Source organism: Lactuca serriola, chromosome 4 (assembly GCF_051521515.1).
Source record: "Lactuca serriola cultivar US96UC23 chromosome 4, Lser_US96UC23_V15, whole genome shotgun sequence".
NCBI classification, from domain to species: domain Eukaryota; kingdom Viridiplantae; phylum Streptophyta; class Magnoliopsida; order Asterales; family Asteraceae; genus Lactuca; species Lactuca serriola.
In genome coordinates, this window is record NC_136411.1 from 76,165,854 (window position 1) to 76,182,147 (window position 16,294).

The window sequence follows — 16,294 nt, forward strand, 5'->3', positions numbered from 1 at the left end:
ACAATGCATTTATTTAACGTCTTTGCCAAGACATAGCCCCGCTTCCGTTAACCTTCGTAAATCAGTGTTTCCATTGTTACGTTGTTGAATTCTCCCGTGTCAAAGCCTTCATAAAATAGTTTCAAATGGTGCCCATTCACTTTGAAGATTTGGTTTGTTTCCAAACTCTTGATTTCAACCACACTATGATCAAACACTTTTATAACAATAAAAGGTTCGTGCCATCGAGATCGCAACTTTCCCAGGAATAGCTTTAAGCGTGAATGATAAAGAAGAACTTTTTGACCCGGAATAAAGTGTTTTTGGGTTATGTGCTTGTCATGAAATGCCTTTTCTTCTCTTTGCACCTTTTGAACCTTTTAATTATCTTCTTCTTGATCACTTCCATCATTGGATGATTCATTCTTCTTTGAGCTTCCCTCTTAGGCTTACAATCATCTGCCATGAGTATCTTGTTTGTGCATACATTAGGGCTTATCTCGTTTATTGGCTCAATCACATCAACCCGATACAATGGAGAAATGTTGCTAGGGTACCTCATTGCTTCAAAGATGTTGAAGTGAATGGTTTCTCCATCAAACTCCATAGTTATCTTTCCTTTATGAACATCAATGATTGTGTGAGCGGTATGCATGAAAGGTCTTCCAAGGAGGATCATAGATGATTTGGAAGGAGACTTCTCTTCAAGATCAATGACATAAAAATCCGCCGGAAAAACAAGTTGATTAACTTGTACTAACACATCCTCCAACACTCCTCTTGGAGACACACTTGACTTGTCTGCTAATTGAATGATGATTCCCGTTTCTTCCAAGGTCCAACATTGAGAGATTGAAAAACCAAATATGGCATCACATTGATCGAGGCTCCAAGATCTAACATAGCACTTTCGACATGCAAATCACCAATGGTACAAGGGATAGCAAATATTCCCGGATCCTTGCATTTGGGAGGTAACTTCTTTTGGATAACCGCAGACACATTTGCATTGACTTGAATCTTTTCATTTGCCTTGAATTTTCTCTTCTTGGTGCATAAATCCTTGAGGAATTTTGCATAACTTGGAATTTGCTTAATAGCATTCAATAGTGGAATGTTGATTTGGACCTTGCGAAAAGTTTCAAATAATTCATTTTCGTCCTCTATCTTCTTGGAAAAGGCTAACCGGGAAGGTAAGGGAGGTGGTATGACCAATGGTTTGATGGGTTTGTTGGAAGAGTCGGGTTGATCAACGTTTGGCACAACCGGTTCCTTTGGGGGAACTACAACTTTTGGAGATTCCACAATGATCACTTCATCTTCGTCTTCTCTTGAAACTCTTTTAGGTTGACTTTCTCCAAGTGTTTTCCCACTTCGCAAGGTGATGGCACTCACATTGGGGTTCTTCTCGGTTTGTGATGGAAGTTTACCCCTTTGTTCTATCTTGTTGAGAGCGGTTTCCAAGTCTCTAATTTGTGCTTGAATGTTAGAGAAAGTATTCTTGGTTTCTTGTTGAAATTGGGTTTGGCTTTGAGCAAGAAAAGTGACAAGTTCTTGAAGGCTCATTTGATGGGTACCACTTGATTGGCCTTGTTGTGGAGGGTGTTGGTAATTTGGATGGTTATAAGAATTTTGTGGATATGGACGTTTTTGGGATTGGTATTGTGGATGTTGAGGTCTCATCAAAAGATTTTGTGGATTTTGCTTTGGTGGATAAGGTTTTTTTTGTTATTCCTCCAATTTGGGTTGAAATTGTTTTGAAATCCCGTGGGTCTTGGTTGACCTTGATATCCTCCCATTACATTCACATCTTCCGGTTCACTTCCAAGTCTGGGACACTTATCCGTATAATGGCCCGTCATTGTACAAATACCACATACCATCAATTGTTGACCATTTCCCACCACCATTTGACTTAACACATTAATCAAATCCAAGAGCTTTGATTCCAAGTGTTGAGTGTTGCTAACTTCACCAACCACTTGTGTAGAATTTCTCTTCATGTCATTTCGAGTCCCAAAATTCCTTTGATTTTGAGAAATGGTACCAAAAAGTAATCGGATCTCGTGAGGGGTTTTGTTGAAGATGTCACCACCACTTGAAGCATCAATCATCCTCCAATCTTTTTCATTCATACCCTCATAAAATTTTTGAAGAAGTAGTTGTTCGGGTATATTGTGTTGAGGACAACTTGTACACAAATTCTTGAAGCGCTCCCAAAAATCATGAAATGTCTCATTCTCCCCTTGACGAATCCCCAAAATGTCACTTCTTTGACTTGAAATGCGGGAGGTGGGATAGAATTTGCTATTGAAGGCCTTGAGTAACTCTTCCCATGTGTGAATAGATCCCGGTGGTAAGTTGAATAACCACTCTCTAGCTTTGTCTTCCAAGGTGAGCGGGAATGCGGTTAACTTGAAATCATCCAATGTCACATTGTCGGGCAACATGCTAACACATATCATATGAAAGGACTTCAAATGCTTTTGAGGATCTTCTCTATCCAACCCATGGAACTTGGTAAGTTGATGTATGAAACTTGACTTCAATTTAATTCCTCGGCGGTTTGCGGGATAAACAATAGCAAGAGGTGTATGAGTAACATCTGTTTCCATCATTTGTCTAAGTGTCAACTCTTGAGGAGGATTGGGTGGAAAGGGGTGATTGGGATATTGTTGCAAGTAATTGGGATGGTGTTGGTAAGGTGGATATGGGTATTGTTGGGGATTGTAGATTGGTGGTGGATAAGGTTGGTAGTTAGGGTATTGGTTGTAAGGAGGTTGTTGTTGTGGGTACATTGGGTTTTGGTACATTGGAGGGTGTTGGTAATTGGGTTGATTTGGGTAATGTACTTGTTGAACTTGAAAAGCATTGTTTTGAGGTTGGTTGTTTTGGTGTAAGTGTTGGTTTTGTAGTTGTGGTGGTGGTTGATAATTGGGTTGGTTTTGAGGAGGGGCTTGATTCCAAGGTGGCATATCAATGAGAGGTTCTTGTGGTTGTTGTCTTGGTTGATGGGATGGGGTATTGGCATCTTGATTGATTGGGTTTGGGTTGGGATTATGAGGTGGAGTGTGATTCATGGCTATGTGGTTTTCCAACAGAATGTCTTCAAAGAAATGACCAACAATTGGAGAACTCGGTTCGGTGTCGGTATCACTTGAAGTATGAACTTGATCTTCTATGTTGATTAGTGCAGAAGAGGAAGAAGCTTGAACTAGTTGTTGTTGCTTTGCTTGTTTGGCTAACTTTTTCAACCTTTTTGCTTCTCTTTCAATTTCCGGATTGTAGAGTAGTTCACCGGTTCTTGTAGACCTAGGCATAAACAATCAAATAACAATAACCAATTTCCCCGGCAACGGCGCCAAAACTTGATGGTATGTCAAGCCCACCAAGCAAATTACACCCTTTGATTGCTAAATAAACGTAATATAGTGGCAAAGAGGGGTATCGATCCTCGGGGAAATGGTTGTATTTAATTACCAATGCAATTCAATAGAACTAGTGAAATTAATCTAACTAACTACAATTAAACAAAAAAAGGGGGGGGGGGGGTTGTTTGATTACTTGAAAACTAAAATATTTAAATAACTAAGAACCTTGCAATTAAGCAAGTTGATGAGATGCTCAAAGGTTGGAAATAATTGGTTAACTAAGGCAATTCAACACAATGAACATTTGTGTGTTTATCATTAGGATCTAATACAAAGCTTATCCTTCATCCCAAATTGGTTATAACAATCATGAAGCATGATATGCCAATATTCCTCATAGGTAGTATGGAGGTTCGGGAAGCCCACAACACACCTTCTTAATTAAGATCAAGGGTCAATTGAAGTAATTAATCCCAAGAAATCAGTTAGCCTTAAGAATGAAGGAATCCCCAATTCCTAGAGGATGTAAAATGCTTACACATCCATAAAGGAGATATGATTCATAAGCTAGAGATGATTTCTACCATCATAAAGCCTTTATTCTAGATAAATTCAATGATCCAATGCAAAATCAATGAAATAAATCAACTATTGCTCAATGAAATACTAAGCTCATGATCAAAGCATCAAATAAGCATAAGAATTGCAAACTAGAATCATAAACATGGAATAAATTGATAATCAACATAAATCCTTCAAAACCCACAAACATTCATTGGTTTTCAGCGAAAGTCAACCAAATAAGAGTATTAGCCACTCATGGCAACAAAGTAACAAGAACAATAATCTAATTGCATAAAGAAACTACCTAAGATTTGGAAAGATGAAAGGAAATGGTTTCTAGCTCCCAAAATCGCCTCTTGCAGGTCTCCAATGGTGGAAAAACGTGAATTAGCCTCTAGATCTGATCCCCCAAAGGTTATGGCAAGCCAAATGACCAAAATGCCCAAACTGGGCAGTTGCGCGGGTACCCGCGCGACGAAAATTCCACCCGCGCAAACGTTGTAGTCATGCTATTGGTCCACCAAGCCACTCCACCCATCCACTACCAAAGATTCCTTTGGTCCCCCTCCTTGTCCATGTAATTTGAAATGCACCAATCATCATTTAGCCACCAAATGGATGCTCCAAGCCCAAAATTAGAATTTTATGATCCATCTTCACAAGCCCAAATAATCCAAGCCAATAACTTTCAAAGCCCAATTCTTCCTCTTTGATTCCGCCAAGCCCAATAATGCCTCGGGAGCCCACTAAACCCGTCTCCAATCAACCCGCAACCGCAACAAGCACCGAAAAACCTACAAAATAGCTCATGCAACATAACAAGCACCCGGTATGATCCATACTAAAGAAAAATAAATAAATTACAATGCATTAATGATAAAAAGATCTAAAAATCTAAAAATAAACTAATAAAATAAGGAAATAAAATAAGCTATCACACGATCTTATCGAAAAACAATCATAGTAAGACCGAGATTCATTTACCTAGTTAGGATCGTAGGAATGTACGATCCTATAATCAGGATTGTGATTTTGATAACCATGATTTGAACTTCTAATTTCCACCCTGGATCCTCTAGACATACTTAATATATCTATGCACAATTAGATTGCATATCCTCTATATAGTTTTTGTTTGTTTCACTTGAGGATCCTGTTGTTGTGTTTTTTTTTGGATCCTGATGTCCCCTTTCATGTCACTCATGATCGATACATAGTAGTTAGGGTTATCCTTATCTTTTCAACTCCAATAAATGGAGTGTTTGTCATGATAAATAGACACGAACATCAAATATGGTTTTGTAAAGGAGCATGTAATCATGTTCATCTACTTTACCCATCCTTCTTTTACACATTTTCAAAGGGAAGATGTACACCCTAAATGCCGATCGTTCACATGTAAGGAGACATATGACTAAGATATTTTGTTTGTCCTTTTGTAAAGTATACTTTTCATTTATGTTGACTTATAAGAGTCTACTTTTTATGAATATCATTTTACACCGGTTTGCTTCCTATTTGTGTGATCTTATAGGTACTTTGGTTTCAACTGACAATAGGTTGCTATAAATTTAATAATTATTTGTTTCATTTTATGGCAATGAACGTTTCATTTATATCATTATAGCAGGCGACTTTATATTAATGTCATTTTGTAGCAGCCTACTTCTATTTAGGTCATATTATTGCTACCATGGCCTTTAATTAAAAAGTAAGTTGCTATAAATTGACTAAACAATTTTAGGTTTTCTTTGATCTAAATTGTTCCTTGTCATTCATGACTCTACACTTTTAATAGATTTTAATAAAAGTTTTTCAACTTGATTCAATATTTGAAAGATTTTGTTTTGTGTGGCTGATGTTTCATCTCACCAACATTCTCATTTGACTTTCTACTTACCTAACAAAAAATATATAAAAAAGGGTTAAAGGATATAAAATATATTAGGGCACTATCCACAAATAATAAACTACAGTGAAACAGATGTAATATAATTTAAAAAGATTAAAACCTTCAAACCATTCTACATAAGTGGAGGTGAAAGTCATCGCTTGGATTTTCCGGTCAAAATTTTGCCTGTTCACCATACATATAATCTGCAAAAGAAACATAAAATAACGATTAAGAACCATAATGAATGGATACTTTCTGTATTTTTTCATAAAGTAAAATCATTTTGTATATAAAAATACATAGTATAACCCTATGTTAAAAGCAATAAATAACAATGTACTTCCATACACTTTTTGTTTTTTCTTATAGCTTGCTACTTCCATTTTCTATTGTTAAGGATTATATTTTAAACGTGTTTCTTAGAGAAAATTTGAAACATAATCTCCTGTGTATAAAATTTTAATTTTCAGGCAAACAAGGAATCTTTTTTTAAGAAAAGATCCTCATGGCCACGTTTCTTTACAAGTTTCGCAACTATACATAACGGTGTTCCATTGTTCCTTTTTGGTTTTTAATTTTTTAAAAATGATGAGTTTAACTCTTTTCATTTTATATATTTTTAACATTTTTTTTACCAAACTAACAATATTATTAAACTATAGTCGACCCACCCCAACCCTTTGACCTACTGTTTCCCACCATTCCCATCATTGGCGACCCTCTCTCCTTATGACCTGTTAATCTTAGTATATTTTTTATTGTGCACGAAACAAATTTACTAAAAAAAAAAAAGTAATAATTATAATGGAAGTTAATAAAAAAAAATACAAAATGGTGGGGAAAGTCGGTCTTTTTTACTACACTCACCCAACTGACTATATGGTCAAATTGTTTTTGATTTATTATGTTTCATGAAAATAAAATAAAGGAAAAAACCCCATATTTGTTCTACAATAAAACTTACCAAAAGAAATATGAGGTGATTCTCCTGATAAATGCACTTATTAGAAAAACTTCTTCGTCCATAAAATAGTGTTAATGATCCATAAACTACACACATTATAGTTTATCATAAATGTTTTGTTGTAATGAAAACCTTTGTATGTATAATTGTCACTTTTCCACGACAATAAAATAGTATAAAATAATCATATATGTTTTATATAATTATTCACTTTGCTCAACATGTTATAATAGTGTTAATGATCAATAAACTATACTTATATTGTTTATTATAATATTTGATTTTTGTGTGTGTGTGTATATATATATATATATATATATATATATATATGTGTGTGTGTGTGTGTGTGTGTAATTGTTACCTTTCCATGACAATAAAATAGTATAAAATAATCATATATGTTTTATATAATTATTCACTTTGCTCAACATGTTATAATAGTGTTAATGATCCATAAACTATACTTATATAGTTTATTATAATATTTGATTTTTGTATATATATATATATATATATATATATATATATATATATATATATATATATATATATATATAGAGAGAGAGAGAGAGAGAGAGAGAGAGAGAGAGGCTCGCATGCTTAAATATTCAAAAATAACAAGTATTTTACATCTAACACAAATAAGTAAGTCCTTAGTATGAAAATGTCCATTTTTTTAGTTTTTGACTTTTAACGTCACAAACGGCAAATAGTGAAATATAGTTATGTAAAACTTATTTTTACATTTTTGTGATTTTTAGGTCAAGTTAACTTTATACGTTTTAAACAACATATTTTTGGTCAAAACCCACAAAATGGGACAATTTTGTCCATGTTTTTAGAAAAAGTATAGAAAAATCATCGTAAGTCGAAATTTGGATCCGTAAACTCTTAACGCTTAGAAAATGAGTCTATTCTATCCATAATTTTTTGCCCTGATCTTAAGTGGTTTCTAACCAGAGTGAAAATGTTCATTTTTACAGACCGTTCCGAAAATGTTCTGAAATGATAAGCAGTTGTGTAAAAATCACCATAAATTGTAGAAAAATCGTATGAACGCGTGCGAGTAGTCCTTAAAAAGGTATAGACTTGAACTATTGCATATTGTGCAGTTTTGAAATCTATGAAGTTTAAGAAGAGTAAAACAGTCGTGAACAGACCATAATTTTTCTGTAAAAAGCTGATATTTAAGTTTAGATATGTTTTAGTGACATTACTTGTATTTTTAGTTTGCAAACCTTTAAATCATCCAAATAGGATTTGTTTAGTGTGTATTTGCATTTCTAAACAAACACACCACATATAAATGTTCAAATAACGAAGTAATAACATCTTTTCATGCATATAATACTTTTACACAACTTAAAGAGAAGCATGTATAACAACTTGTGTTATTATACAGATTTACTTGTACCCCCCCCCCCCCCACCTAAAACTTGGAAAAACTTGAAAAAAACTGGGTATGAACTCACCTTATGTGTGTTTTATTGATGAATGAAAGGTTGTAGATGGAAAGTTTCAAGCCAAGAACACTTTGACGATTTGAAGATCCTATGAATAGTAACACATGATAATGTGTGTAAATGGATTGAAACTAACATATATGTGTGTAGAATCACTAGATGATGAAGGAAATACTTACCAAAAACTCAAGAAAAACTTAGAAGATTTTTGCTAGAGAGAATGAGAGTTTTTCTAGGAGAGGAAGATGAAAAATGATGGAGATGATGGAAGAAATGATGAAGATGATGGAAGAGATGAGGAAAGAGTGTGGGTGGGGTGGGTAGGGTGAGTTATGAGGGGTGTGTATGGGTAAAGGTGAAGGATTTGACTTGTTGGAAATGATGGGACCATTTTGTCTCATATAAGAAGTATTAATTAATGATAATAAAAGAAGTATTAATTAATGACAATTATTACCATAATTAAATGTTAAATAAATTAATTATAAGAATATTATCATAATTAAATGTAAAATTCAATAATAATCTCTATAATTAATGCATTTCACATTTAGTTGTGGTAATTTTTTCATAATTAATACTTCTTTTATGTGCCCTTAGGGCACTGTAACACTAGTCAAATTTAGGTCAAAATTAAACTTTTCTAAAATATTATTTGGGATGAATATAGTAGTAGATATCGTAGCAACGTTTTCAAAAATATAAAGAACACTAAAATCCGAGTTATAACGAAGAAGTTATGACCAATCAAAGATCCGCGACAAAACCTGCAAAACGTTGTTTAGGGTAAAAAGTGAGTTTAATATAGACTACTTTTTAGCCTTAATAATCTTAATGAAAGTTTTAGATTATGTCTCCACCTTCGCGTGGATATAAAGAACGTCGAAAACGGAGCTCGTATACAAAAGTTATGACCTTCCGAAGATACAGCTGTCTGAGAGCAGGACGCGTGTCAGAAACACTAATTTAAGTGAACTCACGACGTGAGCATCATTTCTCACGACGTGAGGAGTCAAATCACCACTTTTAGTCCTAGAATGCACAAGGAAAGTCCACGTATAATACTGACGACGTGAGCTTGAAAACTCACGACGTGAACAATATGAATGACCCTTCCAGAGCAAGTTGACGAGTGACGCATGCCATGAGCGAATCGGGACCAAACTCACGATATGAGTTATGAAAAACTCATGAAGTGAGAGTCAAAATCTTGGCTATAAATAGAAATCAAAGCCTTCCGAGTTTGGCTGCTCATTCCTATCCTCTCTCCTACTTTTACACACTTTTAAGCCCCTCTAAACTACCCCGAAGCCCCGGTAACACCTCCAACACACAACGCAAGTCCCGAAGTTCCGAGATTTCTGAGAAATCAACTTATTTCCAGTCGAAGTGTTGCCCGCGTGAAGCTCGTTTCTTCACCAGAAACTCGCGGTTACGTCAAGAACGATCCTTCTTAGAAACGAAACGCTACTCAATTCACTACTTACCAAGTGATTTCATACCCCTACAATCACACTTTAAATGCTTTTTAAACACTTTTAGGTGGGGGGAATACAAGTAATCACACGATTAAAATCTTGTGAAAAACATCAATCTTTTGTTATACTTTCATTATGTAATCAATCACATGTGATTCATAACTATCACACGAAAACATTAGTATGAAAAACATCTTACAAAACCATTTCACCCTCTAGGGATGAAATATGTTTATAGATAATAACACACTTTATTTATATGTTTCATAACACATCATAACAAGAGTAACCATTTCAACTATAACATTATGTATATTCAAGAAAATACAACTCATCATTACGCCTTTGTTAACACTGTAGAAAGGGTAATCATTTCATACAAATGATTTTTCAACATATTACATCGTGAACTTGTTGTTAGCAATCATGTGAGACAACGGCTTTGTTTAGTATTAAACGAAAGTCCCCCCTTATAACCAGAGTCTCCTGGAGGGAGAGCATGAGTTTGTGTATAGATCTATATGAGAATGACAATCCCGCGCCCTGACTGTTAGCTACAGTTGGAACGAAATTTTAGGGGTGACAAATGTCATTAACAGTATGGATATCCGTCATATTATCATGGTTATAGGAACTCGCACGCGGAAACAATGACTCATGCACATAGTAATACACAACTCAATCAAGCCCAAGGGATAATAATTATATGATTAGTTCGTATTTACATCAGGATTATATATGAATTTTATCCGATAGATAGTGGAATGCGTGACTTCCGCCTCATTTCTTGTCCTTGTTTGGTTGTGGATTTAGGGCAGAATCACTCAATCGACTGTCGGTTCAGATCTTATTTATATATAGTTCGTAGAAACAAAGTAATCATGATAGGGTATTATCAACACATTCAGAACTCAGGATAAACACATCTTCAACTAGTTTTAATTGATAATAAAACTACAAGCTATTAAACTAAGTATGACATATTTACTTACACTTACGGTCTTGGAGTAATTAGACTTCATTCCAGCTTTGAGGAAAATATAGGATTTTCCTGGTTAAACGTTATCAGTTTACAAGTAAATAGTTTTACAAATTCATTCTTAAGGAAAATTTAGGATCTTTCGGATCTAGTACACTCATTTCAGACACAACGAATCATATCTCATTCTATAGAAAATATCGGATCTTCTAGTATAACAGTAACGTCTTATAAATATCATGTTAGTACTTCATAAGAATTCTTAAAGGTTAACATCATGATTTCTTAGTTTATACGTCAAAGTTATACTTGATGAAGACTTGATAGACCGTAGAATGTGTGAACTCTATTTTACTTCCTTTTCCTTGTTTGGATGTGGTCTTATTGTGGAATCGCACGGTCTACTGTCCGTCTTATCTTGATTATGTATAACAAGTATAAACTAAGTAATTATAGGAAGAACCGGTTTAGTCACGCTTTACATTAAGAAAATATAGGATTTTCTTGTAGATCATTCAAACTTATTCAATTATCAAAGAAGATACTTTCTTAAACAAAATCTTATGCACTTACCGGCTTTATAGCTGATACTCGATTTCAAAACACTTGTATTCTCAGAGATCTATTAAGACAGGTATCCACACCAGAGTCGTGAAGACGGAGCAGTAGATTGTCGTCTTATCTTTTGATACAATTATATTATTAAAACATGTAATGTTTGATCTCAATGTAAACACTTTAATATCTATACAATGAATGTTGTTGCTTTGATTTGTATTATGCAATTGTTGTGATACTACATATGACGTCATCCACCCCCGAATGTTTCCGCCGTTCTGGTTTGGGGGTGTGACAGACACATAGTAGAAAATCCCTTTATAAAAATCTAGGCATTTTTATAAAAGAGTGGGATTTTTATTTTTTTATAAAAATGATGGGTTTTTAATAAAAAGTATGTTATAAAGTATGCATAAAATATTTAATTTAAATTATAAAATTTTAATTTTTATAACAAATATTATTATCAAAATAATAATACGTTACATGAAAGTTAGGTTGAATTTCCAAGTTCAGTTCGTTAAAAATTTGTGTTTAGCCGGGTATAAACTTTGTCGTATTTGGTGATGAATTCATCAAAAATTTGTGTTTGTAGCATTTTCTATAATTTTGCCTCGTAATGTTAGGTTTATGAACCCTACTACATTGTGTTATTATTTATTACCAAATAATATATAGCTAAATTGTCAAGTTGTTACGTTACTAACCCTAACTAGGGTTTATATTTGACAATTGGTAAAAAGAGAGATACTTTGTATTAATACATGTGAGTTGTATATTAGGAACATTAGGAAACATAACGCTTATCCTAATATTAGTTTAGTTGATTTGGTTGACTTGTTGACTTTGTTTGACCCAAAGTTGACGGTTGTACGCTTAACGTACGCCCCTAGAGTCCTCTACATCCAACATAATAAGAGTTACGCCCTGCGTACATAAAAGTTAAGAATCTAACCCTGGGGACCAAAAATTTCATAAACTCAAATTCCAAAGGTTAGAAACCAACATGATCAATCTTGGATGTTACATTTATATTCCTGATGTCCCCTTTCATGTCAATCATGCTCGACACATAGGAGTCAGGGCTATCCTTGTCTTTTCACCTTCAATAAATAGGTTGATGTTTGTTATGCTAAATAGACACGAACATCAAATATGGTTTTGTATAGGGGAAAAGGAGCATGGAATCATGTTCCTCTGCTTTACATATCCTTGATTTACATATTTTCATGGGGAAGTGTATACCCTAAATGGAGATTATTCACGAGTAAGGAGACGTGTATGTGAAATGAGACTTGATCTAATGCCCAAATTGACATCACTCAATACACATTTTCTAGAACTGGTCCTAATTTTTGACTTGGTAAGTTTGGATGAAAACCTTTAAGTGATGGATTATTGGTCACATAATTATTACAAGGTTCACAAACTAGATTTTGACAAACCGAATTGGGTTCCTCTTGAATGAAAAGAGAAGAATGTGTTAATTCAATCAAAGATATTAATTTTCTCATGATCGTTTCTAATCAATTTGAACACAGTGAATCGATTCATTGAACAATTAAGAGATTGAACAGTTACTTGGTGGGTATCCAATCTTTGAAGAAGATGATGAAGCCATTTTATTCCCGTTATGATGTCCCAATCAACGGAAGATTACATAAAAGATTTATTGGTCTTGTTGGGAATTTTGTTTAGGAAAAATTTCATTTATATCCTTAAAAATTTTAAAATTACATATATATCCTTTTCAAAATATAAAAATTACATTTATATCCAAACTCATAGTTCTATTAGGATTAGATAAATTTAATATTAAAAATCTTTTCTAAAATACAAAATTTTATTGATATTACTAAAATACCCTTTACTAAATTAAAGATTAGGACTAACTCTAATTTTAAAAAAAATAGTGTGTGCGAAAAACTTCTTGTTCGTTTCTTTCCTCATTGCAGATTCTATAGTTGACTTCTCTTCTTCATCGCAATAGTTAACCATCTATTACATTCGATTAATGTTTTTGCATTCAATTAATTGTTGTTCTATTAATTTTGGTTCGCAATAGAGAGAACTCACTATCTTATGTAGATCATAAACAGAAAAACCATTGGCATCATTGATAACCCTCGGCGTAAAAAGATTGAAAATTACATTTTCTTTTAAAGCGTAATGTTGTGCTTGGGTTTGTACTTCGTGTTATGTGGGTCTTTCTCTTAGGCTTCATTGCATAAAAAAATCAACCAACTAAAGAGTTATTATAAACAAATCTGATGCGTTTGCTTTTTTATTGGATTTTGTTTAGATATGATCTATATATTGACTGCTAAGAGAAAGATATATTTTATAGAGAGATAAAGGGCGATGGGTGGGAGTTATGTTCATGTAGTATGTTAACGGAAATATTTGCTCATGCGTAAAGGTGAAGGCTAACAATTGGATGACGATTTTCACATTAAGTCGGCAACCTTCTGTTATGGTTTAATGTGTCTATTTCGAGGTCCGGTCATTTTTTATTTGTGGATCCACATATTTATAGAGGAAATGTTTTCTGTTTATTGTGCATTTGCTTCTTTGTATATCATAGTTGATTCTTTTCCTATCTAGGTGTCTTACGTTTCAAACTTAGTCCATTAGGGTAATGGACTTTCGCTTAATTCTTGTCTTTTACATTTACCATGTCTTTATTAATTTCCATATTTTCCAAGAAAGTGATTAACTAGTAACAGTCGTATCTTATCATTATTTTTCATAAGTAGCAATATACTTTCACATGTCCAAGATTTTTTATTGTGACTCTTTACCATTAACGGTCATGTATACTTTCTATTTGTCATTAAGTATCAATATCATATATTCATCTGTAACATCCCGGATTTCAGGTTTTTTTGAACTCTTTCCTTGATATTTCATTTGTGACATTTTGGTCCTTGGAGTTGTTTGGAGTTAGCCCTAAGGAGCCCTAGTGGCATTTTGGTAATTTAGAGGGCAGGAGATGTACACTAAGCGTACACATATGTACGTCGAGCGTACTAGTGTCCGAGTGAAACCCTAAATTTTAGGGTTTCAGGAGTATTTAACCATCATTATGGACCAAGTGCCCTTATCCTTTCAGCCTCCAAGTCCCTCAGTTGTTCTTGGATTGTTAGAGTCAAAGGAAGTGCATCAAGAAGCTTGGGAACGTGAAGGAAGGCTTGGATCTGGATTTTTGGCTTCCTTCTTCATCATCCAAAGGTATTAAGCTCAAACCTTTATGGTTGTTTTGCTAGATCTCATGATGGGTTCTTATTTGCTTCTTTATTGGTCCCAAACTAATGCTCCATTTTGAACATGACATGTTCTGGATGATTTGAGATGTCCCTTCAGACCCTTAGAGGGGTCCTTAATCATAAAAATGAAGTCTCAATGGCTAGAAGTGTCCCATGCATTTGGTAGAAAGGTCTTAATTGGCTAAGATCATGTATTAAGAACTTTTTGGACATCCAAAGTTATAAAGTTGGAACTTTATGACACTAAGGTGCATTTGGACCATGGATCTGAAGTATGGGCTTAAGTGCTTAAAGCATTACGCACTTATTGGAGTTTGAACTCTTCGATGGTATGCCCCGCGTAGAATGAAGTACGCCCGGTGTACGCAATGAACGCCCCCGTTTCCAATCAATGCAATGCTCGCGTATGCCCTGCGCAACTTCGAGGTACGCCCAACGCACGCCTTCAATTGGGCTTTTGCGAGTTAGGCTTTGGATTTGGGCCATTTTTTAGCCAGTTTGAGTTTGGGCCCTTAATGGACTTTCTGAGTAGAAATATTTTGGGCCTTAGGGTGAGGTCTATTATGGAGTTGGGCGCAATTTGGAAAATTGGGCCAATTATGGGCCTTGTATATTTGGACCCTTTTGGATCAAGGTTGGATTTGGGCTTTGGCCCAGTTAGGGAAGAGTTATTGGACAAATAATGAGTTAAGAGATTTGAGGTAATAATCCAATTATTAATTGGAGGTTTAATTATTATGATAGTTCGAGGTTTCGTGAGCTAGCGACCGGAGGCTCTATGGTGGTTGTTGAGGCCAACAAAATAAATACCCTAAATATTACACACTAAAATAGTGTATAGTGGTAAAGGGATCGTATCCACAGAGATTGGTTCAATTTTATAACTCTGAAAAATCTCTTTGTAAAAATACTTGAAAAATGACAATAAATTAAAAATGGGGGGGGGGGGGGATTGATCTTTTGAAATACTTGAAATAAACTAGAATTAAACTAAGATTTAAATAAACAATTTCAACAAAAATAAGAGTTTGATGTAAATCAATAAGAGAAGGATGGTTGACTTAAGGTTTCCTCACTTTGACTTTTTGAAGAACATATCATTAGAATCCAATGGTGTAATACTTGTTTTAAATCCTCAATTTGGCTATAGTAATCTAAGAAGCTTGAGATTACCTAGAATTTTCTTAGTTGTTAAAATGGTTAGAGAAGCTCATTATAATTTCCTTAGTCAAAGTCACAATTCTCATTAAGCATGTAATTAGTGAAAGTCAACCAGCATTAAGAACCAAAAAGTCACCAAATCCAAGAGGGGTCAAATGCTTTCACCACCATGTTGGAGGAAACGTTTTTAAGATTGTGTGAAGCAAAAACAACACAAAAATCATTTGTTGCTTGCTAATTTAAAGACCCTTTACTTAATCAAGAAATTAGCCAACTAATCACCAAAAACACATTTAAACTCATGAATAAAAACATACTAGTAGTGATAATATGATAAAACACAAAATATTTCCATAAATATTTAAGAACAAGTTCATGGATTCTTCAACATTCAACAAAAGTTCAAAGGATTCAACAAAAAGTCAACCAATATTAGTTTAGCCAAGCATGGCTAAACTCAAAGAAACAAAGTTAGAGAAGATTGTACCAAACATTAAGCAAGAATCAAGAGGTAAAAAGATGATGTTCTTGAGGTGTTCTTGGCCTTCAAAAGTCTTCAAACTTCCAGAGAGAATCTCCAAAAATCGGATGTCCAAGAGTTGAGAAAAGTGGCACAC

General features: G+C 34.2%; 1 protein-coding gene across 1 annotated transcript; it reads right to left on the bottom strand.

Moving 5' to 3' along the window:
• Positions 1 to 783: 783 nt before the first annotated feature.
• Positions 784 to 1,545, bottom strand: LOC145098524 (uncharacterized). The gene has a single exon (XM_079036157.1). The coding sequence runs from the start codon at positions 1,543 to 1,545 to the stop codon at positions 784 to 786; it is 762 nt and encodes a 253-aa protein (XP_078892283.1).
• Between the last annotated feature and the right edge of the window lie 14,749 nt (positions 1,546 to 16,294).

Coding starts and splice junctions, on each gene's coding strand:
- LOC145098524 (XM_079036157.1), bottom strand. CDS start 1,545: ATGAGCCTTCAAGAACTTGTCACTTTTCTTGCTCAAAGCCAAACCCAA.